This window comes from Cnephaeus nilssonii, assembly GCF_951640355.1.
Source record: "Cnephaeus nilssonii genome assembly, chromosome: X".
Classification (NCBI taxonomy): Eukaryota; Metazoa; Chordata; class Mammalia; order Chiroptera; family Vespertilionidae; genus Cnephaeus; species Cnephaeus nilssonii.
Genome location: NC_137071.1, coordinates 120,136,375 through 120,164,058, shown reverse-complemented (window position 1 = coordinate 120,164,058; position 27,684 = coordinate 120,136,375). Strand labels below are relative to the sequence as shown.

Sequence of the window (27,684 nt, the reverse complement as noted above, 5' to 3'; positions counted from 1 at the left end):
ACAGAGTGGCCAAAATGAGTTTCTTGATTTTAGTCCGCCATGGTTAAACTGGCAATGGTTTCCCCTGCCTACAGGGCAACGTTCAGTCCCCTTGGCTTTGCATCTGAGGCTCTACCTACCTCTCCAGTCTGACTGACCTCCCACTGCTCCACACTTCCCACCCCAAGCCAGGCTGGTCACTTCTGTACTTCACTGAATCTGAGAGAGACCACGCACTACTAATGAAACTATGACAAGCCACTGATTGTGAACCCAACCTTTAAGCCTGAAATGCCACCTAACAGCCTCTACCTACTGACTCTTATCCATCCTTCCAAGGTCCAACTCAAAACTTACCTCTTTCACAAAGGTTGTTTTTTGATGGTCTTGGCTAGAAGCCATGTCTCCTTCCTCTGAACTTACACCACCTTGTCTCCAGTGTATCATTTCCTGCCTGGTATTTCACAGGATTGTGAATGTATCTTAACTCATCTATTTTTAAGGGCCTTTGGGCAAAGACTGTCTTATTTCTGTTTATACACCCCCTACCCTATCAGTTTAGCAGTCTCTCCACAGGTGGGCATCATGCCCATATTACACAAACCAAATGGCGTGTGCAATGTCTTTATTCCAGCCTCCCCAACTTTGGACAAAAGCAGAGAAGAAAACAGGTCTTGAGGATTACATGTCAATTAGTCTTAGAAGAAACCAGGTTCTGTAAGCAGAACATCACCAGGAAAGAGAGAATGCTGAGTCATTATATGCGCTAGGCCTTCTGGAAATTGGCTGGAAGGGTTCTGTGTGAGGGGTTCTATGCGCGAAGTGCCCTTTCTGCCCAAACTCCAAGCAGATAAAGGAGACTCTTTTCTGTCTGACCTTTCCCATACCACACCATCAAGCAGTCTGATGTCAGGAGAGTCACTAAACAGCTGAAAGAGCATGCCACGGGGACAGATCACCGCTGTGCCACTAAGGACAACGGGACGCTGTTGATAAAGTGAAATGTGACCATGACAGAATGTTTTATGAAGAAAATAAACTAACAAAAAAAACCACAATGCAGACAGGCACTGCAGCTGGGCCTTGGAGATCTTGGAAGCATGTAAGGATAAGGAGGGGAACCACGAGGGATTGAGGGGGAGGGTTACAGTTGCTTAAGCTTTTTAGAAGTGTTTGCTCTAAACTCTATTTAAAATGTACACTTGCAGTCTCACCATGTGTTTCTAACTGTTTCTCCTCTAGGATGTTTGTAATATGTGGCTCCTTAAACAGTCTGTGGCTTCTACTCTTATATTGGTTTGCATGGAAATGAATCTAGTTCTCCATCCTCAATTAGCAACGGGGTCGGTTCTTTGCTACAGCTTCCTTGATTATGTACAAGGACAGAGGGATGATAAGGACCCAGGAGAAAGGGGGGATGGGAGAGAGAGAACACAAAACAGAAGAATACAAAGCTGCCCGCTAAAGGTCCAAGTCTGAGCCTGTGCTTCCACTAAGGCTTCACTTGTGGTCATGGGAAGGCCGGGTGTGCTCCTATCTAACTGGCAGGAGGTACCTGAGCTCAGAAGAAAGTCCCTTGAAGGAGGTTAGTGTATTGATCCACGAGGAGAGGTTTTGGAGGCGGAATGTGGTGAGAGGGCCCAGTCTCCGGGGCCTCACTTGACCCTCCGCAGGTGGTGGAAGCTCTGCACAGTTCGTTCCACAGCGTCATCCATGGTGACCAGCGGCTGGTAGCCCAAGGCCTTTTTGGCTCTCTCACAACTGTAGTAGTGGAATGTGCCAGCCAGCGCGACCCGCATCGGGGTGAATGTGGGCTGGAGTTGGATGACAGGACTGATCACCATCACCAGGAGGGACAGCAGGAGGGCCAGGTAGTAGGCCACCCAGTAGGGGATGTGGTACTTGGGGGCTTCATAATTGAGGCCTATCAGGATGCGGGACAGGAATGTCCAGAAGGGGATGGGCTCGTCATTGGTGATGTGGAATGCCTGAAGACAGAACAAGAAGTTAGAGACTGCTCCGCAGAAGGAGGGATGAGCAGGCCATGCTCAGAGTTCAGCCACAGCTGTTGGCTCAGCCTAAGACCAGTGGCCACTCCCCGTCTGCCTGCCCGCCACAGCTCCTTTGCAGGGCAGCTCAAAAGTGAGGTGGATATTAAGCGCATGCAGATCACAGCATTTCCGTGGTCCTCTAATCCACAAGTGTCAGCTACTGGCAGACAACCTTTGGATTTGCAGCTATGGGCCCCTTTAGGAGCAGAGAGGGAAGGCAGTGTAAATTTCCTCTGTAAGTCAAGCTTTACAGTGAAGTTTAGATTGCACTCGGGAAGGCACGTTTGTTAATTTCATTTGGTAACTGTGTTAAGCATGGTGACATTAATCTTCTTATCTTCAGGCACAATGAATGGGTCATATTAAGTTTCTCAAATGTGCTGCGTTTGGTCTAAACCAAGCATGTCAAATTCACGGCCCACGGGCCGCATGTGGCCCACAATAAATATTTTTGTGGCCCAGCCAATATAACGGTATGTAACAAACGTTTTAATAAAAATTTCATAACTTAATTTTTACAATATCCTGTTATACATAATTATTAATAACGAACTACAATGTTCGCTAATGACTGATGACTATAATCGTGTTGCATTCATTTCCCTTACGCGCCTTCGGCGCAGTCGCACCATTTCTCTCCACTAATACTAGCAGTGAATATTTTAGCAGCCGATGGCCACCTCATTAGTTTTGCACTGACTTGTTTGCTGTGCGCAACAGGAAATATTTCGCTTTTGGAGAACGAGAAAAATAGATTTGCGTTACGCTTATTGTGCAGTTATTCAGTGTCTGGTAAGTTCATGTTCAAGAAAAATATTACTTTTTATTAAAATATTTGATTATTTTATGTTAACGATGACTCATTTATTTCAGCCCTTTGTATTCAGCATGTCTCTATCGAAATAAACCTACGTTTCTATGAAAATTGGAGCTTTTGTATTTTTGTGGTCCACATAAACTTAAACCTTGTTTATGTGGCCCATGTTAGCCTTTGAATTTGACATGCTTGGTCTAAACCAAAAGCCACCCCAAGAGTTATATGAGTGGGAAAATGGAACAAGTCCCGGAGAAACAAATGAGGCCCAAATAGGAGGGATTCCAAGGCAGGAATGAGAGGAAAGGATGAGGGGCCAAATGTGCTCTCTCATCTCTGGGTGAGCTCACCTCCCCCACATGCCCAGCCTGCCCACTGGATGCCAAACGCCAGGAGATTCAGATACATCTGCACCTCAGGTGGGGTGAGAGGCATGAGCATGGCTGGACGATGAGAGGAAAATGGAGACACTTGAAATGAATGGGAGGAAGGGTGAATAGCACACACTCTGACCAATGTTCACGGGACCCTGCCTGGAGTAGCCACGTCCAAGGTAGGCAGTCAGGTTACGTTCACGAAGAACCAGGCCCGAAAACCAGAGAACCAGGTCCTGGATCTCTCAACCGCAGCTCACACCTCTGGACTTGGGCTCCCCTGTGCAATATGGTACTGCCATGATGCCATACTCCTGACCATAGGGGCATAACCTCAAGCCAATGGGATCTTAAAGCAGGTCTACCAGGATCCAGAATCACAGAGGGAATGATGTACCAGTGCATCCAATCACACAGAGAAGAAATCTGAAGATGGGCAAACGTGCAGGGGGAGCATGTGGTGGGCCAGCCATTGTCGAGCTGAGAGAAGCAGGTGCCTTACCTTCCCACCCAAGGCCGTGTCTTGGGAGAGGTGCTCTGCAGCCAGAATGTGTCCGTGAACCACATTCTCCACGAAGGTGAAGTCCACCAAGTTATCCCCGTTTCTGTGGGTATACAGATGTGGTTACACTGGGCTGGGAGCACTCAGCTGCATGCTGAGACCCTGCACATGGACCTGTGGTTGCCCCCAAGTCCCAGCACTTTATTTTATTTTTATTAATCCTCGCCCCAGGATATTTCTCCATTGATTTTTTTAGCGACTGGGAGGGGGCGAGACAGAGAGAAAGAAACATGGATGTATGAGAGACACATCGATTGACTGCCTCCTGACCAGGGCCGGGGATCGAGCCTGTAATTGAGGTATATGCCCTTGACCAGAATCAAACTCTGGACCCATCAGTCCACGGGCCAATGCTCTTTCACTGAGCCAAACCAGCTAGGGCCTGAGTCTCAGCATTTTAAAAGACTCACCTTGAGATCTGTAACAGTTAAAGATGTGCAAGGGGCCAGGACTCCTGGGGCCCTCAGAGGCAGTGGGATACTTAAGGGCCAACTAATGTATCGGAAAGCCTGGTGCCCTGCCTGCCCCATCCCGGTATGGCCAACATTGGTGTCGTCTGCTCTGAGCTCCACTTTGGGCAGCAGCCCTAACTCCTTCTGGGACACACTGGGCTAATGCCTTGCTCTGGCCTCATGTGTTTCTACCATCTCTGTGTAATCCCTCAAAGCAATAGGACAGGGCAGCCAAATGAAAGGCAGGGAGGCAAGGTAGCAAGAAAAAGACAGGAAGAAAAGGGGAAAAAGGAAGGAAGGAAGGAAGGTAAAGTAAATGTATTGGGGAAGGCAGCCAGCCACACTGCCACTACCTGCTAGGCCCCACCACCTGCACCTTACTCAAAAAGGAATGTTAATGCCTCCTATCTTCATGGATGCAACAAGAGCTGAGGGCCTGGCCCCTGACCGTGGGTCAGGCTTTCCCCTCTGAGCCTGTTCCCTCAATTTCCAAACATGGACACCAATAATTTCCCAGCCTGCCGGAGAGAGTGTACCAGGTTGAATAGTGTCCTCCCCAAATTCATGTCCCCTTGGAACTTATTTGGGATTTTGCAGATGTAATCAAGGTTAGGTGAGGTCATACTGGAGTAGAATGGGCCCTAAATCCAATGGCTGCTGTTCTTACAAACCAAGGGAAATTTGGACAAAGACACACAGAAAGAGATCATGCAAAGATGGAGGCAGAGACTGGAGTGATGCATCTATCTAAGCCAAGAAATTCCAAGCACTGCCAGCCACCACCACCAGCTGGGAGAGAGGCCTGGACGAGACTGTCCCTCAGAATCTTCTGAAGGAACCAATCCTGCCCACGGCTGGATTTCAGACTTCTGGCCTCCAGAACTGGGAGAGGATTCCTTTCTGTTGTTGTAAGACTCCAACCCTCCCCCCGCTCCCCACCGCCGGCCCCAGTCTGGGTCATTTGCTATGGGAGTCTCAGCAAATGAACATAGAGGGCAATAGAGAAGGCCACGTAAGAAGAGAATTGGCCCTAGTCAGTCTGGCTCACTGGATAGAGCATCCAGCCTGTGGACTGAAGGGTCCTGGGTTCGATCCTGGACAAGGGCATGTACCTCAGTTGCAGGCTCAATCCCCGGCCCTGGTCTGGGCACGTGTGGGAGGCAACCAATCAATGTGTCTCTCCCACATCGATGTTTCTCTCTCTCATCGATGTTTCTGTCTCTCCCTCTCCCTTTCACTCTCTCTAAAAATATCATTGGGTGAGGAATAACAACAAAAAGAGAGCTGAATGTAACTGATCTTTGTTACAGTGCGTTCAGGGGATCTTGCAGAAAAGCAACAATGGGCTGACTTACCCGATCATGAACTTCATCTTGCCTTTTCTGGCTGCCTCAATGAGGATGGGGACCAGCTGGGGGTCCCTTGGGCCGAAAATGCCATGGGGGCGGATGGCTGTGGTTAAGAAATTCCTCTCAGGATCATTGGCGCCCAGGACTTCCTGAAGGAGAGCAGAAGGAGCAGTGGATGTGCCGTACCAGCTAAGCAGTACCTCCCACAGGGGACACAGGTGCTGCCCACTGCCCGGGGCTGAAGATCTGTATCAATGAGTGGTATAATTCTGGCTACTTCTCTACCCCTCCACCCCCACCATCCAAATTGGAAAATGCAGGAGAGACAGCTGGGTCAAAACCAGTGAGATCAAACAGAAAGGCCTGGGTTTGGGTACAAGACTAAAATGGGGAAGATGAGCCTTGGCAGCATTTTGTGGAAAAGATCTGGGGGTTCCGGTGAGCCAGTCAGCCCTGAACCTCCCACGAGGCTGCTGCCACCTAAGGGGCTCTGGCTTTAAGCTCTATTATGCTGACGGCACGTTTCTGCCAGTCTTGGGCTGCTCTGGCTAGTGCTGAGCACCACCTCCCAGCAATGGGCTCTGATGAATCCACGTGGGTCACAAAAAAGGGCCCGACAAGGTGAAAGGTATGGGAGAAACAGGACAGTCAATACAGGTCAAGTCCTCAGAGCAGTGCCTAGTACCTAGTAAGCACTCAAGAGGAGGCAGCAACTATTCCTGTCATCCATTGTCAGCAGGAGAGGAAATCTACATTCTTTGTGGCTTAACGGACAAACTAGAACTTAAGGGCATAAAGTACAGAGAAACGGGTTTCGCCTCAAAAGTTACACAACTTTCTAAAGGATTTGTTGTTATTGGTAAAAATGGGGAACGTGCCAGTACCTACCTTGACAGGACTGTGTGCTAATGAAATGAGATGGCCCTGCCAATTGTTTCTGTGATACGCTTGGTAAGTATCGTTTATCACCTCACCCTAGGATCTCTACTCTACAGTGGCAAAATTTTTGTATATATTTGGGTCCCAGAGAGTTGAAGTGATTTATTGGGTTTAGAACCATTGTAGCTGCCCAACAGTGAAGAATTAGCCTCGCATGAGATTCCCAGAGCTGTCTCTCCTCTTCCCGCCAGGCCCCTGGTCCCCATGGCAATGGGGGAAATGACTAAATAAGCCTTCCAATGCCCTCTACCAAGGCTCATCTCTGTTACTAAAAAGAAGAGAGGTGAAGGGGTCCTAAGTCAATACCACATTCATTGTCTATGTTGGGAGGTCTGAACACCGACAGTGAGTTACTGTGTGCCAACAACGGCTGACAGGATGCTTTAGTGGGTTACTTCTGGGTGTTTACAGGCTTTGCTTTTTCCCATTGAGCACCGAAAGTCAGCGCAAGTGACACACCAAAGGTCTGGGCCATAGCTGCCACTTGCAGCTCCTAAGCACAAAGGGTGGAAGTCCCAGGCGTCTTGAGTGAGTGCACAGGGCCCATTGGATGCTTCGGTGCTCTCTCGGTCAAGTCCAAGAAGGTGGGAGTTCTGTGAGGCTCTCTATGCTCCAAGGGGCAGGGACAGGACTCCAGCTTGCAAAAGGCCAGGCCTCCACTCCCTGGATAGGGGAGGACCTTGTGTCTCTCTGAAGATGAGTTCTCCTGGGACTTTCTGAGCTGGAGTAATAGCAAACCGGTAGCAGGCCCTCAGGTAGTACGGGGGGACTCATGCCAATTGGACACTAAACTCTGGTTTAGTGGCTGTGGTGTGCTACAAACTCCTGGGAGAGGTAAACCCGCAGGGCCCCATCTAAGGCAAGCTGTCTGTGGCTGATGAGCATTCATGGCCTTCAGCTGAGGCTGTCCTCATGGCAGTGTCCTCCCTGGACATTAACCTTGGAACTAGCTGTTGTCAGGGTCCCCAGAGCTCAGGAGTCTGAAGGCTTGGTGCCTGTTACTCAACTCAGATTGCTGCTAAATCCAGGTTCCACCACCTACTAGCTGCATGGCCTCAGGGAGCTTCTGAATCTCTGGGTATCAATTGTCCTCACCTGTAATCTGATGATGATAATAGTACCTACCTTAGGGCATCATTGTGGCATTGAAATGAGGCAGTTCCAGTAAAAGGAACAGTGTCTGGCCACATGAAGCTATTTTGTTATGATTTTTTAAACTGAATTTCACCCACAAATTTTACTTCCCAAGTTAGGTACTTAGGCCTCAGAATACTAACTTCATATGTTTACAAACATTTCTCTTAGGAATCTAAGCCCCTCAGATGTTCCTGGCACTCGCCTGGCACTCAACCAGCTCTCAGGTACGTACTCTCTCCTGCAAGATCTTCGTCTCCGTGTAGTAGTCAATGGGTTTCATGGCATAAGGGAGGTCCTCAGTTCCATTCTTGATGTCAACGCCCTCAAAAATGACACTAGCACTGCTGGTTAAAATGAGTTTCTGGCAGAGGAGAAAGGAAGATGAAAAAAAATATACGAGTTAGGAATGATCCCTAACTAAACATTCCAATGGTTGTGGATAAAAGAGAATCAAATGGTACCTGTTCATGACCCTTGCATGCAAGGCACTATACAAACTAATGACTGTAGTGCCTTCACTTTTCAAGCTTTCTTAAAATAATCCAAAGATCACCGTCTTTTGCAGCTATGAGGATCCTAGGCACATTATGGCATTACATTCTAATATAGATTTCACATTTTTAAAAAATCTTCTATCACAACTGAGGGATAGAACAGGCTTCCATTATTCATGGTGTCTCACTATGGGAGTGATTCTCCATGGCAGAAGGATAGCCCACAAACTCTGAGGGAGATCTGTCTGAAAAATACCCCTGCTGATTCTGACACCAACCTTGTCATATCAGCACATGCACCCAGGCCCACTTGAGAAATACTATTCAAAAGGAAGATGCTCTCTTATGAGGGTCTCCAGCTCCCAGCCCATCTGATTAAAGGAACCTCATCCAACACTGAACATCATTAACTTGAATCATATCTTTTTTTAAAAGTATCTTAGGAATCTAAGCCCCTCATATATATATGTGTGTGTGTGTGTATATATATTGATTTCAGAGAGAGGGAGAGGGAGAGACAGAAACATCAATTTTGAGAAAGAATCATTGATCTGCTGCCTCTGGCATGCCCCCTACTGAGGATCGAGCCCGCAACCCAGGCATGTGCCCTGACCGCTAATGGAATGTGACCTCCTGGTTCATAGGTTGACGCTCAACCACTGAGCCACACTGGCCGGGCTTGAATTTGAATAATATCTTAACCACTTTTATTCAACACTATCCTGGAGTCCTAGGATAAGACAAACAAAAAAGTATTGTAATTTGAAAAGAAGAAACAAAACTATCACCATTCACAGATATGAGAAATGTGGACACAGAAAACACGATGAATGTACAGAGAATATTAAAGTTAAGGGTTCAGCGAAGTTGCTGAGTACAAAATCAATATACAAAAATCAACTGTGTTCCTATACACTAGCAATTGAAAATGTGATGTAAAAGATATTTCAATAACTATAATGAGAACATAGGGATAAATTTTTCAAAAGATGTAAAAAACCACTATCTTACCTAATAATAGACAAACATGTAAATTGACCATACCTCCGCTATGCCCACAGTCAGAGTGAGTATGCAAATTAACCCAACAAAGATGGCGGTTAATTTGCATATGTAGGCGCCAGTGGCCTGGGTCCCAGGACCATCCTCGGCAGCCAGGTCACTTGGAGGTAGGCCCCGCGTGGGCTCCTGGGCAGGGCCGAGCCTGTGATAGGAGCCGAGGGGAGGCCCCTGCCCAGGCCTAAAGCCTGGGTCAGAGGCTTTAGGCCTGGGCAGGGGTGGAGCCGGCAATCGGAGGGAGCTGGGGGGCAGGGGCGATCGGAGGGATCTGGGGGGCCCTGCCCAGGTCTAAAGCCTGGGTGAGAGGCTTTAGGCCTGGGCAGGGGCGGAGCCAGCGATCAGAGGGGGCAGGGGCCGAGCTGGTGATCGGAGGGAGCTGGGGGGCCCCTGCCCAGGCCTAAAGCCTCGGCCAGAGGTTTTAGGGCCTGGGCAGGGGCCGAGCCAGCGATCGGTGTGAACTATAGAGGAAACTCCTTTTCTGACCGCTCATTGGCTAAGCTCCCTGTATGCCACTGGTAATATTCTTAGTAACTTGGGTAATAAGAATCCAAAAAGGTGATCTAGGTTTTTTCCACCACACCCCTGGAGAAAAAAACGAAGGTCAGCTGCTGGAGGGCTAAGAAATGTCATATCCTGCCCTAGCCGGTTTGGGTCAGTGGATAATGCCTCAGCCTGCCAACCGCAGGGTCCAGGTTCGATTCTCATCAAGGGCATGTACCTAGGTTGCAGGCTCCCCACTGGCTGGGGCCCAGGTCAGGGCTCATGCAGGAGGCAACCAATCAAAGTGTTCCTCTCACTTTGATGTTTCTCTCTGTCTTTCCCTTTCTCTTCCACATTCTCTAAAAATCAATGGAAACGTATCCTCAGGTGAGGATAAAAAAAAAATAAAGAAAGAAATGTCATATCCTATGAAAGACACATCTTGAAAATGCCTAAAGAAAGTTGTCATTTTTCCATGGTGAAGGGACTGGAGTCCGTGTTGATGAAAACACCTTGGTGGCTGTGGTGACTGGCAGTGGCTGCAGCAGCGGGGTGATGGGGCTGGTGCCTTCCCCTGATCAGCCTGGTTGCCTTCCACAAAGGGAGGCCAGACTGTGACTTAGGCCCGCTCCCCACGGAGCCTAAGCCGTCAATAGGACATCCCCTGAGGACTCCCAGTATGTGAGAGGGGGCAGGCTGGGCTGAGGGACACCCCCTCAGTGCACGAATTTTGTGCCCCGAGCCCCTAGTGAAGTATAAAACTCTACCAAAAGGCATTAGAGAGATAAAGAGAGATCACATGTATTTATGCATAGGAAGACTCAATATTGGAAGCATGTCAATTCTTTCCCAAATGACCTTTAAGTTTGATACAATTATAATAACAATTCCAGTAGGCTTTATTAACTCAACAAACTGATCCTAAAAAGTATATGGATGAACCCTGGCCCGTGTGGCTCAGTTGGTTGGAGCATCATCCCGTACACTGAAAGGGGGCCGGTTTGATTCCCAGTCAGGGCACATACCCAGTTTGCGGGTTTGATCCTCGGTTGGGGCATGTATGGGAGGCAACTGATGGAAGTTTCTCTCTCACATCAATGTTTTTCTCTCCCTTCCTCTCTAAAATCAATTTTAAAAACATTTTAAAAAAGTATATGAATGAGGAAAGGGCTAAGGTTGACCAAGCAAATTCTGTAGAACACGGTTGGGGGTGACTTGTCCTACCCCACACTGAGATGCATCCTTAGACTCACCGAATTAAGGCAGAGCACAGTGGCCTGAGCACAGACAAAGGCCAACGGAGTGGAAGAGAGGGCCAGGCACAGACTCATGCACAGAAATGTGTGACAGCACTCACTCCAGCCTTCCCCTTACCTGAACCCCAGCCTTTTTGCAAGTTTCAATGACGTTCCTAGTGCCAATGTAATTCACTCTATAAAAGAGTTCCTTGTTGTTACTGGATGGTGGGGGTGATGCGCAGTGGAAAACTGTGCTTACACCTTTCAGAGCTGGGTACAAGTCCTGGAAAAGCAAACAAAGACAAAACAAATCACTCCTGCCTTGCACAAGTAAACAGCCTCCTCACATTCCCACTCTCCAATCTGTGGCGCATAGGTGTCTTGCCCTTTTAGAATTCTACAGTTAACAAAGAAATGCATTCTCATTGTAAAAGATTCAAACAATGCAGCAGTACATGCGAAAGAAACAATGCTGTCCCTTTAATTACCCCCTCCCCATTAACTGGTCCCTAATAAAAACCAGTTTGGGGCATCAGAAGCCTGTGGGACCTGGCCAGAGGCAACATCTGTGCCATGGGGTAAGGGCATGATTCAGGACACCTGAGGGTAAAACTTCTGGGGAAGATGAGCTTATAGACACAAATTATAAATCATATGAAAAAGTCCCACACCATGAAAGACAGTGTAAATGGCCAATATACAGGAGTATTCTTTTCTGTGAAACTAGACATAAAACAACAACCTTAAAAGGAATTGAAAACAGGTATGTTTAATTTACTGCTAAGAGGAACCAGAGGTCCCCAGAGCAATGCCTGATTGCAGATCTGGGGCAGGAAATAGATGAGATGAGCCAGCAACACCTTGTCATACTGGAAAGCAAGAAAGCTCGCCAAGACTCCTGAGGTCCTGCTAAAAGGACTAAAAGCCAGTTTATAAAGTCTCTCACTGGCCAAAGAAGGGACAATTTGATCACCAGTATAATACAATTTCCTTCTGCAAACTGGTAAATAAAGGGAAAGAGTCACGCATTTAATCTGCATAAGTTACAAAGATCTGAGGTAAGAAACAAAGAGAGAATGATAGCACGTCACCATTTGGCAAAGCCTTAATTAAGTAATAAGATCTAAGAATGACCATCAATAGATGCTAACATCACCAAGACAAAGACGCCCATGAATTATGTGCCTAGATTCACTGATTATTAATATTGTGTCGCAATTCCCTCTATGTAGATATGCATAGACATATGTTTGTTTGTTTGTTTTTTTCTGAAACCATTAGAGAGTAAGTTACAGACATCAGGCTACTTTGCCTCTAAACTATTCACCTAGCATCTCCTAAGAACAATGCCATCTTCCTAAATAACCACAAAACAATGATCACACACAGAAATGTAACAGATAGGACACTCTTGTCCAATAATTAGTCTATATCTAAATTTCCCCAATGGTCCCAATAATGTCCTTTATAGCCATTTTCATATTTGGATCTAGGATCCAATCGTGGATCGATCACACATTGTATTTAGTCCTCGTACCTCTTCCAGGTCTTTGAATCTGGAATAATCTCCCTATCTTATTTATTTATTTATTTATTTTGTCTTTTGGAACACTCACTTTTCAAGCCAGTTATTTCAGAGTGCCCCTCAATTTGGATTAATCTGTTTCCTCGTGATTAGATTCAGGCCTAATACTTTGGCATGTTGGCTTTGATCACTTGGCTAAGGTGATGGCTGTCAGATTCTGGCCATAAAAAAGGTACCTCTTTCTTTGTGTAATTAACAAGTAATTTGTGGGCGCTGGCTGGCGTGCCTCAGAGTGTCGGCCTGCACACCGAAGGGTCAAGGGTTCAATCCCAGTCAAGGGCACATACCTGGATTGCAGGTTTGATCCCCAGCCTAGGTCAGGGCATGTGTGGGAGGCAATTGACGTTTCTCTTTCTCTATCTCCCTCCCCCTTCCTTTCCACTCTCTCTGAAAATCAACTGAAAAAATATCCTCATGTGAAGATTAAAATTTTTTTTAAAAGATTCAGTGGGGTGATCATTTGAGACTATGTGAATAGCTTCCTCCCCAGCAACCTTCTACCAACTGATTTCAGCATTCACTGATGATCTCATTCTCACTCCCAAACAAGGGAGGACATGTGACTAAGCATTGCCTAACAGTGACACCAAAAAGACTAACTGTACCAAGTGTTGGTAAGGATGTGCAGCAATGGGAGTATTCCCACATTGCTGGTGGGGATGAAAATTAACGTAGCAGCTTTGTCAAGCAGTTTGGCAAAATCTAACAAAATTCAAAATATTAATACTCTTGTTGACCTGGGTAAAGCTTGAAAACATTATGTTCAGTGAAAGAAGCTAGTCATAAAATGACAAGCACTGTATAATTACATGTGTATGAAATGTCCAGAATAGGCACATCCACAGAGACAGAAGATGAGTGGCTGGGTGAGGAGGAGAGGAAATGGGAAGCTAATGCACCTGGGGTTTTATTTTGGGGTGATGAAAACGTTCTGGAATTAGTGATGACGGCTGCCCAACTTTATAAATATACTAACAACCACTGAATTGTATACTTAAAAAATGGAAAATTTATGGAATGTGACTTATATCTGAATAAAAAATTTAAAAATCCCTGGCAGCCTGCTGGTATGGCTCAGTGGTTGAGCGTCGACCTATGAACCAAGAGGTCACGGTTCAATTCTGGTCAGGGCACATGCCCGGGTTGCAGGCTCAATCCCTAGTGTGGGACATGCAGGAGGTATCCAAACAATGATTCTCTCATCACTGATGTTTCTCTCTCTCTCCCTTCCTCTCTAAAATCAAAAACAAACATTTTTTTAAAATAATAAATAAATAAATAAATTTAAAACCCCCAGAATTGTACTTTTGGGTACACACTCTGGAGTAGCAGCTTACCAGCTACACTACAGTCCATGGTCAACTTTGTTTGTAAATAAAGTTTAATTGGCACATGGCCATGCCCATTCATTCATGTATTGCCCAGGCTGCTTTTGCACTACCACGGCAGAGTGAAGTAGTAGGGACAGAAATGACAGTTATTCATTCTGAGGAGTAAGAATGTGGGTGGGTGTCAAATTCTTTCCTCTAACTTTAATATTTTTCAAAATAAACACTTTTTGGAACAACAATGTGCCTAGCCTCTGAGCAGGGGAAGTCCACCGCTTTCCATTTGGGGCCGATGGGAAATCGGTAAGGCTGGGTGGCCCATTACCTGTTGGCTGCAGAGGTCCCCCAGAAAGAATTGCACCTGTGGGTTGTCGAAACCCTGCCGCATATCAAACACATTGACGGTGTAGCCTCTTGCCAGCAACTGCTCCACCATGTGCTGCCCCAGGAACCCAGAGCCTCCGATCACTGTGCACTTCTTGGCCTGTGGAGAGAGAGAGACAGCAGGGGGCACAGATGCGGTGAGAACTGGAACCTACAAAGAGCCTGAACTCGCACGTCATGAGCCACTGAGATGGCAGGTCCATCTCTTTGTTTGTTTGAAACCCTTCTTGAACCAAGTTAGAAGCTTTATAGAATTCTGGTATTGTATCCCCAGTGGCAACCTCCTCTGCCGGGATCAGTGAGGAGGGAAGAGCGAGAGCAAATGAGACTGAGAAAGACTTTGGCTGCACTGATGACCCAATATCTGCTGTGTGTTCAGTGAAAGGAAAAGGAGTCAGCTCTGAAAGAACTTACACCCCTTATGATCGAAACTGGACAATATGGCCCAGGTGGTATGGCTCAGTGGTTGAGCATAGACGTATGAACCAGGAAGTCGCAGTTCGATTCCTGGTCAGGGCACATGCCCGGGTTCCGGGCTTAATCTCCAGTGGAGGTCCTGCAAGAGGCAGCCGATCAATGATTCTCTCTCATCATTGATGTTTCTATCCTTCTCTCCTTCCCTCTTCCTCTCTGAAATCAATAAAAAATATATTAAAAAACACACACACATAAAACACTGGACAATATGAAAAAAAAAAACAAGTGATATCATTTTGCTTCTGGTAGCTGATTTCTGGGCACTTATAAGGCAAAACAAACAAAAAACAAAACATGCTCCCACTCAACATCAGAGTGCACTTAAAACATGAGAAAGAGGAGAGCCCAGTCTTCATACTTGTAATAGAAAGTCAGGCCCTTTTTCTCCCTGACCCTATGGGGCTGAGCTGGGTGGCATTGGGCTCACTGCCTAACCCCTTCTTGCCTTAGTATGTCCAAGACTGTTATAATCCAATGGCATCTGCTGGTGGGGCTTCCATGAAGATGGGTGATCTGTTAGCCAGGCCCAGGGCTTTGCTTTTCCTTCTCTGAGCTCCGAGGAGGTCAATGAATCTGGGATAGCTCTAGTCTTTTTTTTTTTTTAAATATATTTTTATTGATTTCAGAGAGGAAGGGAGAGGGAGAGATAGAAACATAAATGATGAGAGAGAACCATTGACCGGCTGCCTCCCGCGTGCCCTGCACTGGGGATCAAGCCCACAACTCGGGCATGTGCCCTGACCTGGAATTGAACTGTGACCTCTTGGTTCATAGGCCAATGCTCAATCACGGAGCCACCATGGTCGGGCAAAAGAGCTCTAATCTTTATATCTCAGCTCCTGCAACATGGACACTTTCTTAGTTAAATTCCACCTCTGGTAAATAATGGAAGGACAGAGCACTTAAATATTCTCACTCCATGGAGTCAATGCAAAATTGTGGCTGCTGCATGTTTATTACACCGGCTACAAGTGTGCCCAAAGGAGGACCTGTGATATCCTTCCTCTCTTTCGGGTCTTTCTAAAACCAAATCTGGACTTCCTTAAGATGACAAACCCCCATTTTTCCTAAGCTCATGTACAGTAAATCAAAGTTGGGGTCTAGGAAGTAAAAATCTTAAAGAAATTCTGTTCTTGATTAAGCACAAACAAGCAAACGCCCCTACTTATTCCTTACATACCTAAACAACGGAGATGCAGGAGACTCCAGGGGTGCCAGGGCCCCTTCTATAGACCCACTGCTGCCACCCTGGTGTCCCATTAGGAATGACATTTTTACTGGGATCCACTGGGCATCTGCAGAAGGCTCTGGAGCTTTGGCATCATTTGTCCAGGCCTCCCTATGCCACTCCCACCAAATGATCTTTTCAACTCAGTCTTGCCTACACTGTTTTGATTACTCCCACATACATGTAATCATATCATGCTCAATAACTTGCACCTTGACTGAAATTTCTAAGATATTCCCAGGGCGTAGGCAAATTAAACACTAATCCCATCCAGTCCTGTTTTTGGCAATCCTCTCTCGTCCCCTCCTCCCAAGTTCAGGTTTTTTTTTTTCTCAAATAACTCTGATCCTCCCTGCTTCTCTAATTGATTTCTCTAGGTCAGTGGTCGGCAAACTCATTAGTCAACAGAGCCAAATATCAACAGTACAACGATTGAAATTTCTTTTGAGAGCCAAGTTTTTTAAAGTTAAACTTCTTCCAACGCCACTTCTTCAAAATAGACTCGCCCAGGCCGTGGTATTTTGTGGAAGAGCCACACTCAAGGGGCCAAAGAGCCGCATGTGGCTCACGAGCCACAGTTTGCCGACCACGGCTCTAGGTTTCCGCAAAGTCCGCCTGGGTCTAAAGCGGGGCCGATGTCTTTCATCACACCTATAATGCCACGCAGTTAGAGATCAGGTGAAATAACCACTCTTCATGGCCATGAGAAACAATGCAGGGGAAGTGGGTATAATGGACAAGGAACATGTATTAGAAGGAAGAATAAAACTCCAGACTGGAAACAGGTAATGAAATTCAAGAATGGGTTACTGAGGGGAGTTATAAAATCAGTATCTTAGAGAGTATTTTTTTCTTTTCTTTTTTTAAAAATATTTTTTATTGATTTTTAGAGAGAGAAGAAGGGAGAGGGAGACAGAAAGAAAAACATCAATGTGAGAGTGGAACATCAATTGGCTGTTTCCTGCAAGCCCCCCACTGGGGACGGAGCCTGCAACCAGACACATGTCCTGACCAGGAATTGAACCAGCATCCCTTTGGTTCAGGGGACGACGCCCAACCAACAAGTTTTTTTTTCTTTTCTTTTTCTGATTCACTGTGATATATATTCTCAAACATTCTTAAAAAAACGTAAGCAAATCCAGGTATAGATCTTTTAAACTTACAAAAAGAAAGGCTAAATATAGTAAGGCAAACCAAGAAGGGACCCATTTTATATATCTACCACATTTTCTTTACTCATTCGTCTATTGATGGACATTTAGTTTGCTTCCACATCTCGGCTATAATAGGTAATGCTGGCTACAGCACAGGGAATACAGTCAACAACATTGCAATACTTGCCCATGGTGCCAGATGGGCACTTGTCAGGGTGATCCCCCCACAAGTCATATAAATGTCCAATAACCATGCTGTAGACCCGCAACCAACAGAATAGTGTATGTCACTTGTAATTGACAAAAATATAAAAAAGTGACCAATCTTTACTTTATCTGTCCATCTGTATATCTATATCTATCTATCTACTGCTCCTAACTACTTTAGTATGAACTTCTTTCACATTTCAAAAGATATTCCTAACCCAAAGTTATCTAGTTCGGGATCACAGGTGATTTAAAGATTTCCAATTTGTATTTCAAAAACAAAACTCTTGCTCTAGAGAGAGTGTTAATAGGAAAGAAATCCATCTAGACATCCTATTTTAATTGCAGTATGATCTTGAGATAAGAGAATGTCTAGGCCACGGGGTTTCTTTCAACCTTTTTTTCCCCTGTTTTTCAGAGATGTCTCACACAGAATGTATAAATAAGTTCAGATGAAAGTGTTCTTTTGATTTTAGTAGTTTACATGTATTACTTTTACTTTCTATAGTGCTAATCAATGAGCAAGAACAACCTTTGATAGAACCATTGGAATCTAGGCTTTTTTTTTTTTGATTGCTGAGTATCCGTAAAATCCTAATTTATTCAAATGAGGAAGTCCAGCTGGCACGTGACTCTGCTAGTTTGTCTGAACACAGAATCTAAGATGAACCTTCAACTCCAGGGGCGCAGAGGAGGCTTCGCTCTGAGCTCGACCCCCCCAACCAGGGGGATGCAGTGGCTCACGGGAGTTCTCCTTTATTAGCATTTGATATAAACACATTTTAGCTTGGCATGATTACATTTCTGAAGCATCAGCATTCATTAAAAGTGAATGGAAAAATCTCTGGGAGGCCTTGCTATTGACCCTGTCACCCCAGAGGAAGGCCTCTGCCATTCCACTCAGAAGCCTAGTCTAGCCTGCTGGGCCCAAATGAAGGCAAACTGAGGTACCCAGCTGACAGCAGTTCCTGCCAGGCATGTGAGGCCATCTGGAACATACACCTCAGGAAGTTCACATGACTGCAGCTTTGGGAGTGAGCCCAGGGGAGACCAGCCACGGACTCCCCAATAGGGCCCAGCCCAAACCATAGAATCGTGAATAAAGAAATGGGTGTTGTTTTAAACCACTAGGTTCTCACATTGGTACACAGCAGGAGCTGATACCTTAAATAAAGATATCTATCTTATCTAGAAAAATAATATTCAACATTAATTGATTTAATAAGTGTACCAAATATAATGTTTAACCCACAGCTAATTATCAATGGCTTACTGGTATGTATGTGCTTGACTTTGCCCTTATCTGGTTTGGGCTAACCTTTCTTGTGTCAGTACTCACTTTTAGAATGTCTTCTGTCAAATGTGTCCCTGTGATCTGGTCTCTCTTTGGTTCGCCAACTGCTTGTTCCATTTCAGCTCCAAATATGGTCCTGTTTGTGATGAAACCTTCTTTTCTTAAAAAAAAAAAAATGCTTTTATTGATTTCAGAGAGGAAGGGAGAGGGAAAGAGAGATAGAAACATCAATGATTGGCTGCCTCCTGCACGCTCCCTACTGGGGATCGAGCCCAAAACCCGGGCATGTGGCGACCAGGAATGGAACCGTGACCTCCTTCCTTGTTCTTAGGTTGACACGCAACCACCGAGCCATGCCTGCCGGGCAGAAATGTCTGTTGTTTTAAGCCCCACAGTGTGTGGTCATTTGTTGCAGCAGCCCCAGGAAATCCACACAAGTATTCTTCACAGTCCTGCAATTCAAATAGCACAGTTGCCAATTACATAGCCCACCTGCCCTACTAGAAAAGCAAGAAGTTTTAAAGTCTGTCTCCCCTCCATCTCTAGGCGGGGATTTAGGAGGGAAAAGAAGAAACCTGTCCTGCCCACATGGATCCACACCATTCAAACAAGTCTCATGCGATCCTCAGCAAACCAGCCTCTTGTGAAAACAAAAACGACATAAAATCTATGTTGTATCAAGTTATATACAGATTATTTTAAAGTGTATAAATACTATGAGCCAGGTAAGAACTTTGGTTATACTGTAGTTGTCTCTAGGGGCTGGGGTACCCAAGACTATCCTGAGGAATGAACCAGATCCCACTGACAACCCACCCACCTTAATCCCCTAATTGATAATATGCTCAGGTTAAAATGAACACCAAGAATAGGTCTGACTGAATAGACATTTTTCCGAAAAAGGCATTGCAGATGGCCAACAAGCACAGGAAAAGATGCTCAACATCACTAATCATTAGGAAAATGCCAATCAAAACCACAATGAGATACTACCTCACACCCAGTGGGATGGCTATTATAAAACAAAGCAAACCCAAAACAGAAAATAACATGCTGATGAGAATGTGAAAAAAGGAATCCTTGTGTACTATTGGTGGGAATATAAAATGGTGCCGCTGCTATGGGAAACAGTATGGAAGTTCCTCGAAAAGTTAAAAATGGAATTTTCATATTATCCAGCAATTCCACCTCTGTGCTATACCCCAAAGAATTGAAATCAGGATCTCAAAGAGATGAGCCCTCCTAAGCTTTATTGCAGCATTAGTCACAATAGCCAAGATGGAAAATAACCTAAATATAATCGACAGATAAATGAAGAAAATGTGCTATATACATAAAAAGGCATATATATAAAAAGGCCATCCTGCTAGCGGTTCTCAACCTGTGGGTTGTGACCCACAGGTTGAGAACCGCTGCTGTAGAGCCTAAGACCATCGGAAAACAAAGATATTTACATTACGATTCATAACAGTAGCAAAATTACAGTTATGAAGTAGCAACGAAAATAATTTTATGGTTGGGGGTCACCACAACATGAGGAACTGTATTAAAGGGTCGCGGCATTAGAAAGGTTGAGAACCACTGGCTTAGTAGATATAATAGAGTTTCAGTTCTACAAGATGAAAAGAATTCTTGGAGATGGAATGTGGTGATGGCTGCACAACAATGTGAATCTACTAAATGCCATTGAACTGTACACTTGAAAATGGTGAAAATGGTAAATTTTCAGTTCTACTTTACCGCACATTCACTCAGAACAGTTCTGAATGGGAAAATAAGCCCCCAAAGAGCAATGTGTGAGAGGCTGATTGTTCAAGTTCACAAATCAGAAGCCTGAAGTCTTTCTCCTTTAACATGGCAGATCTCTGAATCCATTAAAAACCAGTATATGTGTGCGCTTCTACACACTGGGACAAAGTGTTAGGCTGCAAAGAATCTAGGAAAAGAGAGCTACCTTCTATTGGTGAAATCCAAGTGCTTCACTCAACTTCTGGGCAAGAGGAGGAGGGCTGCTGACGGGATCCAATGAAGAGAGGAGTGAGTGAAGCCGATTTTCTCCTTTCTGCTGGGACAACTTCCACACGGCTGAGTCCTGGAGAGAAAAGGAAGGGATAGTCTGTCCATTTCAAACCAGACAGGGAAAGATGAATATATTCCCTCCTTGTCCTTTCACAGACCAGAGGTATCTGTATGTATCTGTCAGTCATCCATCTCTCTGCTTATCTGTTTACTTTTAGGACACAGAAAAGCCCTGGCTTTGAATATATGGTGGCCACTGGGAAAGCCAACAGCATGCCTGTGAGCTTTACCATATGCTGTTCCCTCTCTGCTCCATGGTGAGCTCCTCCTCATCCTTCAAGGCCTAGCTCAACTGTCACCGCTGTGAAACCCCTTCTCCGTCCCTAAGAAAGGTTAGCAGCTACCTTAGCCCCATCCTATCACTTTGCACACTGGTTTATACCTTTCCTCCCTCGTCTGTCTTGGCCCATTAGGCTGTGAGCCCCTGGAGGGCCAGCAAAGAGCCTGGAAGGGAGTCTGGGTTGAACTGCGCTGCTGTGGCTGGTCTAAGAGACTTCACCTGGAGGGCAGCAATCTCTCCTGCTGACCTCGGAGCTGCTGCGGTGGAGCCCAAACAAGCCCCAGGGGTAAAAGGGAGCTGCAGCTTGTAAAAGAGCACCCAGGTGTGTCAGCTCACTTGTTCCTACATTCCCTCGCTCACAAGGCACCGAATGCTGGCCACTACCAAGCAGAACCTGCATAAGGAGCCCACCACCCAGTGTGAGAAACAGACCTAGGAGAGCAATGCAGAAGTGCCTTTGAGCTCTGCTGAGGGTAACCCCAGAGCAAGAAGCCTTGTCCAGAAGGCAATCCCTGAGCTGAGCTCTCAAGGCCCGGAAGGAGTGAGTCAAGTGGACGGGGTAGGTGTCCTAAAAGACATTCCATGGCTCATGGTGAGAATGATGAGGTAATGGCACAGAGCCAGCATGCTCTGGCAAGTATGACAAGTGTCATGGTATGAAGCAAGATTGGGAGCAAAGTCCTAGCTGGGTGACTCAGCTGGTTGGAGCATCATCCTGTACACCAAAAAGGTTGTGGGTTCGATCTCCAGTCAGGGAGCATATGGGAGGCAACTGCACAATCTCTCTCTCTCTCTCTCTCTCTCTCTCTCTCCCTCCCTCCTTCCCTTCCTCTCTCTCTAAAAACAAACAAACAAAAAATAACAAAACAAACCACATCCTTGACTGAGGATTGTAAAAAATAATACAAAGATTGGGAGCAAAACTGAGAGCATGCAAGATTAAGGAGTTACGTGAGGAAATGGGGGAGCCCTTGGAAGTTGTAAGCCGGGGTGAGTGTTAAGATCAAAAAGATCACTCTGGCTGCAGTATGGATAACGGATTTTAGCCAAGTCTAAGGCTCCAGGCATGCTAGGTAGATGGAATGACAGGAGCAAATCAGAGAAAAGAACTAATATTGCCTGAAAACCTGTATCCAGTTAGGGAGACAGTCCTGGTCTCATTCATCAGAGGACAAACTGAGGCTCAGAGAGGTCAAGCGACTTGCCTAAAGTCACACAGCTGGTGCACAGTCAAGGCAGAACCTGTAGTTGTTTCTTGTCTGCCACCTACAGACTGACTGGGAAGTAGGATGTGGAGGGACACGAAGTAAGAAAGACTAGCAGGGATAAAACTGGGCAGGAGGCTCAGATGCTAGGCTGAGTCTGGACTTGACTCTGTATCCAGGGGAACCACTGAAGGTTTAAAAGTATGGGGGTGACTTGACCAGAGCTGCTCACTGGGAAGATTAACCTGATAGAACCGGGTAGACTAAATAGGTAAGAAGCAGGAAACAGGGGGATTACTCACCAGTTTTTCAACCAAGATTTATTGAGCACCTAATATGCGTCCCCCTCACTGTTGCAGGTACTGGTGTGCTGGTAGTGAACAAAACAAAGGTTCCTGCCTTCAAAGAGCTAACCTTCTGCTGGATGGGCAATAAAGACAAAATAAATAAGTAAAAGGTACCGTAGGTTAGAAGGTGATAAGCACTGTGGGGAAAAAAAAGTAGAGCAAGATGTGGGGCTTGGGTGTGCTGCGGGCTGCAGGGCTAAATAAGGAGCTTAGGGTGGCTCACTGAGAAGGTAATAGTGAAGCAAAGACTGGAGGGTGAGGGGAGAAGTGGATCAAGCAGGCAGAAGGGACAGCCGGAGCAAAAGTTCTAAGGTAGGAGTGTAACTGTGCTTTTGCAGCCCAATAAGGAAGCCAGTGTCCCGGGGCTGGGGAAAAGAGGGGGTGTGTCATGCCAGGCCTTGCAGACCAAGGTGAGAACTTGGACTTGGACTAGTTGGGAGGCTGATGCTGAGCAGGCAGAGGTGGAAAAGAAGAAAAGAAATAAATGGCACTTAAGGGTAGAACTTAGAGGCTGGTCAATGTGGAGGGGACAGAAAAAAAAATCATATATGACCTGACCAAAATGTCTGGACCCGGTTCATGTTCAAAGCGGAAGAGGGCAAAGGACAGAAGGTGTGTAAATACTTGCATTTAAGGAATGCTAATAAACCTCAGGCCTTTCTCAGTCTGAGAAACTTTTGCCCTGGGTCCTGCCTCCCTAAATACTGCCCCAATGTCCAGAGGGGAAGCAGGTAAGGGCTCAAAGCCACGTGGAGCCCTAGAGCTCTTAACACAGGGCTGGTTGGGGAGGGCGGACCCGCACTTTCAACTCCTCAGCTACAGCTTCCCTTTGCATACTACCCGCTCCCTTATACTCCTCCAAGCATGCCTCACACTTCCAAAACTCCTCTGTGACTTTACTCAGGAGAGTGTCTTCGCCTGGCATGCTCCTCCCTATCTGCCTTCTATTGTCTGGGTGTCAAAAAGAGTGTATTGTGACGCCCTCTCCCTCTCAAGCTCGCTCACATCTCCTTCCCTCCCAGGTCCGTTCCCAGGCCCCCAACCACCTTCCTGGGCTGCTTTAGCCAGGGAAGAACTCAAGTGATTCTCACTTGGAACCTGGTGTGTGTGTGTGTGTGTGTGTGTGTGTGTGTGTGTGTGTGTGTGTGTGTTGGAGGGGGTGGGGATACTCTCAAAGGGACCCCTTCAAAGAAAGCCTCAGCTGGATTCGGCTTCTAAGCCCCAGTCGTTAGAACCTGTGCGACAATGCTCGGCACGTCCCTTCCCTTTCTGGGTCTCCTTGTGAGTACCCTGCACTCCAACACAAAAGGTTCTCTCATCCGTGTGAGGCCCTCTGACCCTAATTCAGTCTTAGGCCAGACTAGAAAGCCCGAACCAGGTCTGCCCCAATCAGCCCCTAGCCTTCCCGCCCAGTCGTCAACACAAGGCAGCCTCCAAGGGAGAGGTTGCGACCCTTACCCGTCCGTAGACGTTCCCCTTGAAAGTTTCAGCAGGGCTGCAGCCAGCATCTACAGAGCTGTGGTCGCTGGCCGCCACCCTTTTCTCGCGGCCCGCGTGAGCCAAGGACCGGTGGAGGCTCCTTTAAGACCCGGAGCCGCTCGGCTAGGAACGGGCTCACCCAATCTACGCACGAGGCGTGGCCCTGCCCAATGAGGTCAGGTATCCGCCAGGAACGCGCCGCTCCCAAACCTGGGCGGGGCCTTTGTCGGTTAGTCCCGCCCACCCAGGCCTTACGCCAATGGCAAGTGGCGGCGGCGAGCGCGTCACCAATGGGGAGCGGGGCTGCGCGCGTGGTGTGACGGGAACTGCGCCCATTAACTGTGTGTACATTGGTTACCCTAACAACCGGGTGCGGAGTTGGTCGGAGATGGTGAGTGCTGCCCTCTATCGCGCTCCTTTCCCACAGGCTGAGCTCTTCCCAGTTCCCTTCTCAGTCTTTCCCGCGCGGTTCTCGGCTTCGGGCACGCCCCTCCTTCTTGTGTTATCTTTCTCCACAGGGCCTGAAGAAACGCCAGCCTCCTAGCCGGGCCAGTGCCCCGTTCCTGCCTCCCCTTAACCCACACCCGCCCCCCACCCGCCCAACGGGCGTCCCTGGCCCTCTCCGAAAATTGTTCCAAGGCAAAGAAGACACGGCTTCCCCACAGGTCTGATCCCTCTTAGACCCTGGCCTCCCGGCCGCTTCGCAGTACCAAAGTTTCCGCACAGTGTTTGGGGGGAGGTTTATGATATTAATGCTCATTTTGAAATTTAAATATAGGGCTATTCGGGAGACGCTCTGACCTTTTTGGGGAAGGCAGAGCCCAATGGATTGAGTTTTATTATTCGATATTGACAGAATGTACATCTTAACTTACTAATATTTAGCCAAATCTAGAAGTAATCAGAACGAATACTTAGAGGGAAGCGGAGTACCGCGAGTGGCCATTGTAAGGAAATTCTAGAATTAGAATTCAGGGAATGTTTGTCATCTGTACAGTTATCCACACTCTGGTTCTTAGCTAGCTTCTGGTCCTTGCTTCTAGAAACAATAGTAAAAAAGAGGGAGGGTTAGAGGTGCATGGAAAGATTGTTATTCCCAGTAAACCCTATTATCCCTCCAGTTAAGCAAAGCTTTGGGATTGGTTGGTATGAAGTATTTTAAAAGCATATATGGTTGTCTTTATTTTATGTAATATATGGGCTACGTTACATAATATTGTGCTTATGTGTTTGTAAACCATCTAAAGGCCTCTAGCAGTGTTAAGGAGGCAGACATGGCAGCAGCATCATCATCTTCCCAGAAAAAAAGGGTGAGTGCTAAGCTGGAGCTTTCCAAGGAGCAGATACAGGAGATCCGTCAAGCTTTTGATCTCTTCGATACTGATGCAACTGGGACCATTGATGTTAAAGAAATTAAGGCAAGACCTGTACATTCCTGCTCTGCTGCCTTTCCTTTCCTGTGTCTCTTTGTCTTCTTTCCTTGTCACCACTCTACTCCCGTTGTCCTTTTCTCCCTGAAAAAAGTAACAAGGGAAGAATACACTGTGCTGTTATCCTATCTTTACTGCAAGTTTGATTCAATAAAATGCGTGCAGATGCTGGCTTAATGCTCCCAACACTGTCATTTTTGCTCTTGCTATATTTACATGTGCTTATTGAGATATTCCTGTTTTCATTGTAGGTGGTGATGAGAGCACTGGGTTTTGAACCCAAGAAAGAAGAGATTGCGAAGATGATAAGTGAAGTTGACACGGAAGGGACAGGAAAAATGAATTTCAATGACTTCTTGACTGTGATAACTCGAAAAATGGTAAGTTAGCTCATCAAGACCACAAAGTCACAGGAAAAGTCATGTTACCCTCTGTAAAGTAGTGAAGGTACTACTGCTATCACTCTTTTGCTATTGTCTTTCTTTAACTGGTATGTCAATACGATAATCACAAGCAATAAAACCTATAAACACCAACAATATTACAGTATCTCACATTTTGACAAGATGCAGTTCCTGTATTTCCTCTAATTTTAACTGCACCCCTTTCCTACTATATTTTAAAAACAAGTCCAGTTTCTCTTTGGTTTCTATAGAAAGAATGTTTTAAGTGCAGTACTTTATCAAGTTCCTTTTTAGCCTCTGGGGTTTGTAATGTCATTGACTTTGTCCTCTTTTTCTACCCTGAATGATGTTTGATCTCCTAGGACCTATGTCACAAAGGCTGTCACCAAGACCAAGCAACGATGTAGGGGAGGGCAGAGGGATTATACAGTAGTGAATAACTGCAGTGTTTCCCTACTCATGTATTTTATCTTCTACTTCTTAAGTGTGAGAAAGACAGCAAAGAGGAAATCCTGAAAGCTTTCAAGCTTTTTGATGATGATGAAACTGGGACCATATCATTCAGCAACCTCAAACGTGTAGCCACGGAGTTGGGTGAGAACATCACTGATGAGGAGCTTCAGGTTTGTAATACACCAGTCTGGAACCCAGAATTCCTGCTTGGAGCTCTGGGTGACTCTTCTGAGTTACATTTTGTCTGATGTGAGCTCCACTTTGAAGGAAAACTAGTGTTTTTTCTTGCCCCTCTGCTGACCACTTAATTTCCCTTTTGTAGTGTGACAAACCTATGCATCCTGCTCCCAGAAAAATACACACATGGACAGTTTTACTTTCAATGTTAGGCTTTAGGAATCCACTCGAGCTCCCTTCTAGGTGATATATATAACAAATTATGACTTAGATTCCACATAACTTTTCAGGAACCTTGGACAATTGTCTATTCATGTAGTATTAGAAAAGTCTATTGCTTGGTCACATTTTAGCTTCATTATGAATTAATCTAACCTGAATCCTTACTGTCATGCAGGAAATGATTGACGAAGCTGATCGAGATGGAGACGGGGAAGTCAATGAACAAGAATTCTTGCACATCATGAAAAAGACCAGCCTTTATTGAGAGTATTCTCTCCTACTCTAAGCACACACAATTAGTTTTAGTGCCTGTTATTGTGTGAAACCTGGTTTTGGAGAACACAAATGTTTTCCCCCACTAACCTCCCTGTTATACTTTAGTAATAGCCTCACATCTGTTTTCAACTTTTGCAAGTGTTCTTTGACAATAAGTTCTTTGTGAAGTGACCTGCTGCTTCCTTTAATTCTCCAAAAAAGAACAAGAGCACATTAGAGCTTTCACTTACTTTGCCATTCTACCTTATATTGCTTCGCTCTTGTCACGCAGTCCCACATTTACGCCACCACAGAAAGACTTCTCAGGAAAATACATGTTGTAACTTTGTCACCACTAACAGCAGGCATATCTCTACTATGGTTCTACCTTTCTCTTTTAAAAAAATCCAGTGAGCTCTCTCACTTGCATTTGGATGTGTTTTTTCTAGTTGTTTTGTCTTAAAATAAAGCATTTCTTACTTTGAGCTTTTGTTCTCTAAGTGTGAGTTCTTTGGTCTTGACCAGTGGTCGGCAAACTGCGGCTCGCGAGCCACATGCGGCTCTTTGGCCCCTTGAGTGTGGCTCTTCCACAAAATACCACGGCCTAGGCGAGTCTATTTTGAAGAAGTGGCATTAGAAGAAGTTTAAGTTTAAAAAACTTGGCTCTCAAAAGAAATTTCAATTGTTGTACTGTTGATATTTGGCTCTGTTGACTAATGAGTTTGCCGACCACTGGTCTTGACTAAGTTAATCTTCTAAACCATTGTG

The 27,684-nt window shown here is 45.9% G+C and overlaps 2 protein-coding genes across 3 annotated transcripts; one reads left to right on the top strand and one right to left on the bottom strand.

Annotated features, from left to right (window-relative positions):
• Positions 1-589: 589 nt before the first annotated feature.
• NSDHL (NAD(P) dependent 3-beta-hydroxysteroid dehydrogenase NSDHL) lies at positions 590-24,113 on the bottom strand. Of its 2 annotated transcripts, none has more exons than XM_079764870.1 (9): positions 23,955-24,113; positions 20,540-20,677; positions 18,631-18,745; positions 14,167-14,325; positions 11,065-11,211; positions 7,890-8,018; positions 5,588-5,730; positions 3,721-3,823; positions 590-1,967 (listed from the first exon to the last, which is right to left on the bottom strand). In XM_079764870.1, the coding sequence occupies exons 3-9, from the start codon at positions 18,700-18,702 to the stop codon at positions 1,635-1,637; spliced, it is 1,086 nt and encodes a 361-aa protein (XP_079620996.1). In that variant the 5' UTR covers positions 18,703-18,745; positions 20,540-20,677; positions 23,955-24,113; the 3' UTR covers positions 590-1,634. The 2 variants fall into 2 exon arrangements, with proteins under 2 accessions (XP_079620996.1, XP_079620997.1); XM_079764871.1 differs by having other exon boundaries at positions 18,631-18,740.
• Positions 24,114-24,338: 225 nt separating this feature from the next.
• CETN2 (centrin 2) lies at positions 24,339-27,394 on the top strand. The gene is made up of 6 exons (XM_079765840.1): positions 24,339-24,366; positions 24,494-24,640; positions 25,223-25,393; positions 25,657-25,785; positions 26,295-26,432; positions 26,837-27,394. The coding sequence occupies exons 1-6, from the start codon at positions 24,364-24,366 to the stop codon at positions 26,924-26,926; spliced, it is 678 nt and encodes a 225-aa protein (XP_079621966.1). The 5' UTR covers positions 24,339-24,363; the 3' UTR covers positions 26,927-27,394.
• Positions 27,395-27,684: the final 290 nt, after the last annotated feature.